General features: G+C 43.8%; 1 protein-coding gene across 1 annotated transcript in view; it reads left to right on the forward strand.

The window, feature by feature from the left end:
- Positions 1 to 9,240, forward strand: part of col5a3a (collagen, type V, alpha 3a) — a 74,136-nt gene extending 64,896 nt beyond the window's left edge. Inside the window, exons 61-67 of the mRNA XM_048246328.1 lie at positions 1,062 to 1,097; positions 1,976 to 2,029; positions 4,331 to 4,667; positions 5,401 to 5,513; positions 5,710 to 5,778; positions 6,672 to 6,905; positions 7,259 to 9,240. Of these exons, the coding sequence (XP_048102285.1) occupies positions 1,062 to 1,097; positions 1,976 to 2,029; positions 4,331 to 4,667; positions 5,401 to 5,513; positions 5,710 to 5,778; positions 6,672 to 6,905; positions 7,259 to 7,405 (990 nt within the window). The 3' untranslated portion in view covers positions 7,406 to 9,240. The remainder of the gene's footprint in view (positions 1 to 1,061; positions 1,098 to 1,975; positions 2,030 to 4,330; positions 4,668 to 5,400; positions 5,514 to 5,709; positions 5,779 to 6,671; positions 6,906 to 7,258) is intronic.
- The last annotated feature ends 938 nt before the right edge of the window (positions 9,241 to 10,178 follow it).

Here is a 10,178-nt window from a genome sequence, read left to right on the forward strand (position 1 = left end):
TGGGCATCCTATATACACATAAGTTAGTGATGATGGGCATCCTATATACACATAAGTTAGTGATGGGCATTGTCTCCTATATATACACATAAGTTAGTGATTGGCATCGTCTCCTATATACACATAAGTTAGTGATGGGCATCATCTCCTATATACACACATAAGTTAGTGATGGGCATCATCTCCTATATACACACATAAGTTAGTGATGGGCATCATCTCCTATATACACACATAAGTTAGTGATGATGGGCATCCTATATACACATAAGTTAGTGATGATGGGCATCCTATATACACATAAGTTAGTGATGGGCATTGTCTCCTATATATACACATAAGTTAGTGATGATGGGCATCCTATATACACATAAGTTAGTGATGATGGGCATCCTATATACACATAAGTTAGTGATTGGCATCGTCTCCTATATACACATAAGTTAGTGATGGGCATCATCTCCTATATACACATAAGTTAGTGATTGGCATCGTCTCCTATATACACACATAAGTTAGTGATGATGGGCATCCTATATACACATAAGTTAGTGATGGGCATCATCTCCTATATACACATAAGTTAGTGATTGGCATCGTCTCCTATATACACATAAGTTAGTGATGATGGGCATCCTATATACACATAAGTTAGTGATGGGCATCGTCTCCTATATACAAACATAAGTTAGTGATGATGGGCATCCTATATACACATAAGTTAGTATCATTTCCTTGAAAAACATCCCTGGGATTTTAGCCAAAAACGTTTAATCCTCATTCAAGATGTGTTAGGATTCGTTGTGGTTTTGGGTTAATGCTGTAAAATGGTTCCTTCCCACCCACGTTTAATCCTCAGTTTGCCATGATTGTCTCCAGAGGGTCTATCTCTGTGAAGCCGACCACTGCTCATCTCCTCTCTCTCTCCCTCCCTCTCTCTCTTCTCCTCTCTCTGTCCCTCCCTCTCTCTCTTCTTCTCTCTCTTCTCCTCTCTCTCCCTCCCTCTCTCTCTTCTTCTCTCTCTCTTCCTCTCTCTCTCCCTCTCTTCTCCTCTCTGACAGGGAATGGTTGGGGAAAAGGGATCCAAAGGGGATGAGGTGAGTGTGGTTGTGCTCTGCAGACTCTTAATTCTATTTCCCAAACACGGCAGCACACACACACACACACACACACACACACAAACACACCATATACATCAACTCCATCTCCAGCACGTGCCATGGGAAGATGTGTCTTGGGAAAAATGTGTATTGTTACTCCCACAAGGCTTTATTATGGGGAATCACAGGGAGTGAGTGACGATATTAAAACTGACAGTGCGTGAGTAGGAGTCTTTCTGTTCTCATCGCCATATCTGGAGATTCTCTGGCGCTTTATCCCATTCTCAATAAAGTCAGTCGTGACGAGGCCAAGGCAAAGAAAAGCCTCAGCTAGAACTAAACCTGGTTATTTCTTAAAATCCAATGTTTTGTGCATATTGAGTTTAGTGATGGGCATCGTCTCCTATATACAAACATAAGTTAGTGATGATGGGCATCCTATATACACATAAGTTAGTGATTGGCATCGTCTCCTATATACACACATAAGTTAGTGATGGGCATCGTCTCCTATATACACACATAAGTTAGTGATGGGCATTGTCTCCTATATATACACATAAGTTAGTGATGGGCATTGTCTTCTATATACAAACATAAGTTAGTGATGGGCATCGTCTCCTATATACACACATAAGTTAGTGATGGGCATCATCTCCTATATACACACATAAGTTACATATGACAAATCTGCACCATGATACATATACAAAAGTATCACATGTGTAAGTAACAAAGTACTGTGGTAAATAGCATTGCAATTCAACCATACATATGAATACATAGTCATATTGGGACAGTTCTTCCTGAGTTACTCATAGGAAAAGATTGACAGGATGCAATCACACTTTCCTCCATGGTTCTGTTTTGCACAGGGCCCCCCCGGACAAATAGGAGACACAGGACAAGCTGGACCGCCAGGACCACCTGTGAGTACCCCTTCCTCTTCAAACAGCATCTCCACCTCTGTGTCAGAGTCCCTCAGAGTGCAGCAGACTCCCCTCCTTAGTTCTCCCTTTGAACCAAATGTTCTAGAGTTCTCCCCGTCAGATCTCACATATGTACTAACGGCGCATCGTCGTAAAGATACAAAACCAAAGATTCTAAAGTTTTCCTTAGATCTCCCATAAGACCAAAGATTCTAAAGCTTTTCTACTTAGTTCTCCCTTTGAACTCAGCCAAAGCCATGATCCAAAACCAGAACAGTGCAGTCTGGATCCACTGGGTGTCGTACCTGTAGCCACGTCCCTCTGCACCCCACACACAACAACAACAGCACGTTGCATTTACATGGAATGGGGAACCTCACTAACCACCATCAATATGTAGCATCCACCTGGGTGATGCACGGCAGCCATTATGCCCCACAACGTTCACCACACACCAGCTTGAGGTGGAGAGTGATGGAGTAATTGAGCCAATTACACTAGGGGATGATTAAGTGGCCAGATTGGGAATTTAGGCAGGACACCAGGGAACCCTCTACTCTTTGCAATAAGTGCCATGGGATCTTTAATGACCACAGTGAGTCAGGACCTCAGTTTAACGTCTCATCCAAAGGACGGCATCTCCTACAATACAGTGTCCCCATCACTGCACTGGGGCATTGGGATCAATCTTTTTGGCCAGAGGGAAGAGTGCCACCTACTGGCCACCCAAGATCACTACTACTTCAGGCAGCAACCTAGTTTTCCAAGGAGGTCTCCCATCCAAGTACTAACCAGGCTCACATCTGCTTAGTTTCAGTAATTCAGCTAAGACAAGGTATCCATTGGTCTGGCTGCTGGCTAACACACACAAACACACACAGGCTTTGCTACTCTGTCCAGGCAAAAATGTTTTTGGGTGATGCACAGGCATAATTACCCAACTGTCCACACCTGCGAAGGTGTGGATGAGAAGCCCAACACTGTCTGCCTATACTCATTCACACCATGGTCCTATTTGTGTTGCATTATGGGGGCTCTGCTACCCTGTCCAGATATATCCCCTACATACCCCACATTTGTCTTCATATATGTATTCACAAATATATTTGCTAGCTATCTTGTATAACTATGAAACCAATTTATGTTGTGGGCCATGGGTCAGGCCATAACACCACCTCATTAGTGCAGTGCATTGTACAGTAGAAAGCAAAGCAGTGCCTATGCACTTTCAACTAATTCATCCACTAGATCATTTTAATTATGTATTCACTGAAATCATCATTAAAATAGATTTAAAATTGTATGAAATAGATTTATGTTGTGCCCTTTGGGTCTGGTCAGAACACCTTCTCATTTGCTCACAAGTGAAGTCTTGATGGTAGACACTGCGTAAGTTAGGCCCTAAGTTAGGTATTAAAGGAGAATTCCGGCCATTTTACACATAGAACTCTGTTTCTCAAGGTCACAGAGTACTATCGGTACGAAAAAACATCGGTGCTACCTAGTTGCTGCAGCCAACAGTTGGAGCAGCCAGGCAGCCATAGTGCTACCAGAGAATGTCTAATAAGGGGAGAAATGCCACTCTCGGAAAACCTCCGGTTTCTGAACTTGTTGCAGTTCCTTCTGTGGTTCCACATGAGAGCGCTCGTCCACGAGTGCAGAATGAATGGAGGTCTATGGAGCTGTACCCCTCAAAATCCACTTTTCTCGGGATATAATTTTTTTTCAAGTAATTTGAATATTGTATTCGAAAGGGGAGGCAAAGAAAATACACTTGGTTGAGTATTATATTTTTTTGAAGTCACTTAATTGTTCTAAAAAGCCTTTCAAACATGTTGATGACATCATTCATTAGCACAATGCTAGCGTGTTATGGGCAACAACCTGTAAGAAATCAAAAGGACAACTTTTGACCTGTAACCCATGTTGAAGTTATACAAACTACAATCAAATCTGAGATTTGTCAACGACAATCAGGTGAAAGAGACAAATTTATCCGTCTAGCTCCATTGACTCCCATTCATTCTGCACTCATGGTGATCACCCCCCAGTGGAACTCTGGTGGAACTGCAATCAAAATTCGGTACAATAGGACTTAATACGGAGTTGCCAGGCTCTCCGTAGACGGGCTCTGGTGCTACACTCTAGAGGCATGATTATGATTATGCCCCCAGAGTGTAGCACTGTAGCTGCCGGAATTCTCCTTTAAGTGTCCTCCTTTAAGTGTCCATATGCATACCTAAGTGCAAGTAAGGTCTTTTGGGTGTCCTTCACTCACCCGTCTCCTCCATTCTCTCTCAGGGCCCCCCTGCCACCCTCATCCAACCTCTGCCCATTCGGGAAGGCAGGAAGAAGCGCCGCCGGCATTCTGACCGCGGCCGAGGCGGAGGCAGACAGGAGGAGCCGGAGTCGGAACAGGGAGCCGGGGAGTCGGAGTCGGAGCTGGACGTGCTGAACATGGAGGACTTCTTGCAGGCGGACCAGGCCATGCGCGAGCCCGAGGGCATGGAGGAGGTATTCGCCTCGCTCAACTCCATGAAGACGGAGCTGGAGCTGATGAGGAGGCCACTGGGCACCTACGAGAGCCCCGCGCGCACCTGCAAGGAGCTCATGATGTGCCACCCAGATTACAAAGACGGTGAGGCAACCTACTTTACCGTTCACTAAACAGATTACGCAAGATGAATGGTCATTTCGAACTATCTTGCTCTCCGAATTTTACAAATTACCCTCATCCATTTACTGTAGCCTACTCACATACAATACAGATCCATTTTACATTTAACCTACTCACTTACAATACAGATACATACACTTACAGTTAATATTAGAATGTACGCTCAATGGTTATTGAATATATGCCCTTGGTGTTGTTGCTACCTTTCTCTAAGATACAGGAACACAAATTTGTCAGCACGTTTGATGAATAATAAGCACACTGACGGACTCTCAAATAACTCAAACCAAACCTGGGCTAGCCACCCTAATCCTGGGGTATGATCTCACACAAACACTTCCCTTTAAAAATCTTTCCCACTGTCATCCCAGTGCCCGTGCGGTAGTTTGCGGTTGAAAGACGCTTGAAATGAATGTAACGTTTCTCCACGATGCACCACTTTCACACATCCCCTTCATTACTTGATGTTGCATCACACGGATGAGTCACGAGACTCCTAACAGGATGTGATCCTTCTACTTATTAATGTAAGCCATCCATACAGCATCATCATCTCACATAAGATTAGAATTGATTTCATTATTTGATCTTGCGGGGGGAGTGGACTTGAGTGTGGAGTGGTGGTAGCGGTCGTGAGTGAGTGAGTGCCTCTGATTGGACGCAACCCTCTTCCTTTTTCTCCTTTTTCCTCCAGGGGATTACTGGATCGATCCAAACCAGGGATGTCACAAAGACTCCGTCAAGGTCTTCTGCAACTTCACTGCAGACGGCCAGACCTGCCTGTTCCCCGACAAGGGGATCGAAACGGTTAGTGCAGAGGGCTGAGGCTGCTGGACAGAGAGTGAAAGGTTGGCCCAGTGGCCACAGTTTGCTGCTGGACCGAGAGAGAATGAGAGAGAGAGAGAGAATGAGAGAGAGAGAGAGAATGAGAGAAAGAGAGAGAGACAGAGACAGAGAGATAGAGCTAGTGGTGCTGATCACTCTCCGCTTCTCCATTCAACAGGTCAGGCTGGCAGCCTGGAGCAGAGAGAAGCCTGGGAGCTGGTTCAGCCAGTTCAAGAGAGGCAAACAGGTACAATATGCAGCCGCCATCCTGCACCCCCTGATTGAATTCAGTTCAGTTACATACATTCAGCTACACACAAACACTATTTCTATTATATTCTAGTCTAGTAAGTTCTGTTCAATTCCTTTCAATTACATTATCTGTTTTGCATAGTATCACTTATTTAGATGTTATTCTAGTCTAGTAAATTCAGTTAAATTCTTTCCAATTATATTGTCTATTTTGCATAATATCTTTAATAGTACGGTTACCCCCTGAGGAAAAACAAAGCCAATCATAAATATTTATTTTATGTCAAACATTAATCTTATTAATGTATGCATAACAGCACAACAGACACAGAAATTATGAAAACAAAAATATGATGATTATATAATTCATTGTGTTATTATGATAAAGAGATGGGTAGCCAATGTTCCATTGCTGATTTTGAGGAGCAATTAATCTCCTTCTTCATGTGAAACGCTGCAGGCAGATTCTAATACCACTCAGTCCAACCGATCTCCTTGAGCTGTCATTCAGGAGAGGCTTAAGAGGGCCCTTGAGCAGAGTACATGCAAACGATCAAGCCATGCTGTGTATGAACTTAATGACCTTGTCACATTAAGTCACCTTGGCAGTTGTCAATCTCCTCCGTCCTCTCTCGAACACTTCGTCCAGAGACTGTGTGTGTCTGTGTCTGTGTGTGTGTGTCTGAGAGCAAACAATATGCAGTGAATATGTGTTGATTTGCATAATTGTGTGTATTGTGTGTATTACATGTGTACGGTATATGTCTTTATATGTGTATCACTGTCTTTGTTTCCAAGCATGTGTCTCAACATGCACCACATATGGCCCTGAAGTGCCAGTATGAGACAACCGTTCCTAACTGTATGCATTAACCTTCTCTGGTCCAGCTCTCGTACATTGACTCGGAGGGGAACCCGGTCCCAGTGGTCCAGCTGACCTTCCTGAAGCTGCTCAGCGCCACGGCCCACCAGACGTTCACCTACACGTGCCAGAACTCGGCGGGCTGGTTCGACATGTCCTTGCGCAACCACAAACGGGCGCTGCGCTTCCGAGGAAGCAACGACGAGGAGATGGCGCACATCATCTCTCCCTTCATCAAAGCCCTGCACGACGGCTGCAAGGTACCGTTAACCCCCTGTCTGGTGTCAGATCACGTCATGTTTTTACTCTGCGAGAAATTAAGAATAAGCAAATGTGTCAAATAATATGATGTGATTGCAGTAGTTTTGTTACATTGTTATTACACCGTTAACTACCGTGTAACACACAGCTGTTCACTGTGTATGAGCACATTTGTACTTGTATCCAATCCTTACTTAGTCCACGTATGCAGCATGAATGTGCTGTAGGTCATCATGTTTCAGTATGGCAGAGTGTACAAAACTCAACAGGACTGTGGCTATTCCAACGCCAGTTAAAAATATTATAACATTGTTAATCCCCTGTAATCGCCATTTTTGTTTTACTGCTATAGTCTCGTAAGGGCCAAGAGACGACAGTCCTAGACATCGACTCACCAAGGGCGGACCTCCTCCCCATCATTGACGTGGCTGCCTCAGACTTTGGGGGAACCAATCAAAAGTTTGGATTCCAGGTCGGACGTGTCTGTTACAATGGATGATGAACTTTGCGAATGGATCCACCAATTCAAAGATTTTACGACCAATGACCAATGCCACACAAGCAATATTTATTATATTTTATGTTTGTGTGGTGGGTTTTGTGGTACATTTTCTAATGACTTGTGTGCAACCAATGGGCCAAGCCAATCTGTGCTGTTCCATGACATCAAGAACAGTGACTTTCCAATGGACTTACAGTGGGAGCTACCCAGCACATTTGCCAAAGGGAACTCTTCCAATTAGTCATATTTAATTTGTGTTCTTTTTTTATTTACATTCATTCACCACTATGGAGTTTTTGTGTGAGAATCAATGCTTATATTGGTCTGCAACACCTGAACTTTGCCAACGCACTGAGAAAGGCACATAATTTCTGTCGGTCAGAGACTCATTAGTCGCATACCACTAAGTGACCACTGCAGCATTTCTGTTTGGTCCAGTTGGCTGTCTATGGCACTTTTTTGCTACATGATTTGAATTAATATGCCACTCCAGTGACTAGCTCTGAAATTGTAAGTAATGGAATAAGTAAATATTGCTATTCACTTGTATAGCCTTGACTGCAGTAAGAAACCAAGTGCCATTAGTAGTTGGAAGCAGTTTGTTTTCCGCTACATTCCTCACTGCTAGCTCTGCACTGTGCCTGTTTCCGTGTGCAAACAATGGCAAATGCCATCCTAAATATGCACGGATGAGAACTGTCTTGGAAGGCTGTTTGTTTACAGGGTACGGTTGACATGACATGGAGAAAGGTACCCTATGAATACAAACGCACATTTCTCTCCTTATCCGACAGGTGTTGTTTACAAACCTTTCAGAATAGTCATCAATTCAGTGGTGCTCATTTCTGCAATGAATGCATATGTGCATTGGCGGGGTATGCTAATATTTCACCATGTGCGCAAGTAAAGGTCAGGATTTCGGCATCCGTGAGGAAAATGAGTTGTTTGTCGTCGAGAGTATTATACTTCAGTGCCTTCACATCAAGACTGACCTAATTTCATCTGACTGTCAGGAAAAAGAGTGTTTGTTAGCGGGAGTAGGATAGAATACATACAGTACACACACACACACACACACACACACAGAAATACAACAAATGTCATCTCCCCCATCTCCCTTGCCTTTTTTAAGCCATTTATTTTGGTTTGTTTGTTTGATTTTTGGGTTTTCGTTGAATGCCTTCCTCTTCTGTTTGTACATTGTCACTTTTCTTGTGTGCATTGTTTTGCAGTTGCTCTGCTGTGGTGCTAATGCCTGTGTTTTTGTTTCTTGTCATTTTTGGTTTTTAGTTTTTGTTGTTGTTTTTTTGTTTTTGTTTATTATCATGCCTCGGGGGCAGGGTGAGGGGGTGCAGGGGAGGTAGACAGTTCCAGTGACTGCTGGCTGAAAACAAGGCTCATTTTAGTGTTAGCCTAACATACACACACACACACACAAACACACACACACACACATACACCAATGAACATTCAGGGAACATAGACAGAGAGCACAGTGCACTTCAGCTTCAAGGTAACGTGGTGCTCCTCCATGTCCTACAGACATGTACTCTTGTTGACTTACCTTGTTTCCTGTAAATATGTGCACTCGACTCATTGCACTATGGATGCGATCTCAATTAGTCCTGGCAATCTGAAAGTGTTCAGCACTGGTTCATGTGCACCTCTGCCCTCCACCCCACCCTGTTCCCATCAATGTACAGTCCCCTGTGGTAGATATTGTACAGTTTTTCTGAAGTATGAAACCTAATAATAATCTAATGCCTGATTGAAGATCAAATGCATTTGTGAACCTGATGTGGTTTAGAAAAATAATGGATTTTTTCCCCGTTCCAAATGTGTTGTTTTTACCTCTAACCTCTCATGGGTTTATTGACTTTCACCACTTACCTGTGACGAAGATTGGAGCCTTCCGCTCTGTTATCAACTTCGTCCCAATGCCTCCTTTCACTCAGGGAGTAATCAGCTGCTCACTTACCCACATCCTCCATACACACACAGACACACAGACACACACACGCGCGCACACACACACACACAAAGAGAGACACACACAGAGAGAGACACACAAACACACACATACACACACACACACGAACACACACACACAGACACACACACGCACACACAGAGCAAATGTAATCAACACTGATTCACTTTCTAATTCATTCATTTCAATTAACTTGTTTTTCATTTCTCAAGAGAGAGACAAAGAGAAAAAGAAAAAGTGTGTGTGTGTGTGTTAGACGTTAGAAGGACAAGTCATGGAACAGAACCATTCTGATATATTCACACTCAAATGGAAGCGGAATAGACTAACGATCGTTGGCTCATTATTATGCACACACACACACACACACACACACACGGCTCTCAGCACACACTCATCTTTGACTCCATTTGGACCATTTGTCTGTTCCTTTCCTTAAGTGAGCATGGTGCTGTGCTGCATCAGTGCAGATAAAGTCGGAGGGCAGGAGAGATCAGGCCGCTCCACTCTTATGGGACTCTCCTCTCAAGGCTACACTGGGCACTTATCCCACTTCCCTCTTCTATCATAACACTTCTCAAATGAAACGTTAACCATATCTTAGATCCACACTAGAACGAGGTCATTAGGAGATACAGCTGTGGAATAGCAGTGGGGGGGGGTGGACCTTCATGTTCCAGGTAGGGCAGTTGGCCAGCGTCTCTCCCATTGCAACGGGTGGCCATTTCTGATCCAGAGGCTCTCCGCCAGCTCTGCTGCTTTTAATTTAAGGCCAAGTTG

The sequence above is a fragment of the Alosa alosa genome, chromosome 6 (assembly GCF_017589495.1).
Source record: "Alosa alosa isolate M-15738 ecotype Scorff River chromosome 6, AALO_Geno_1.1, whole genome shotgun sequence".
Taxonomy (NCBI): domain Eukaryota; kingdom Metazoa; phylum Chordata; class Actinopteri; order Clupeiformes; family Clupeidae; genus Alosa; species Alosa alosa.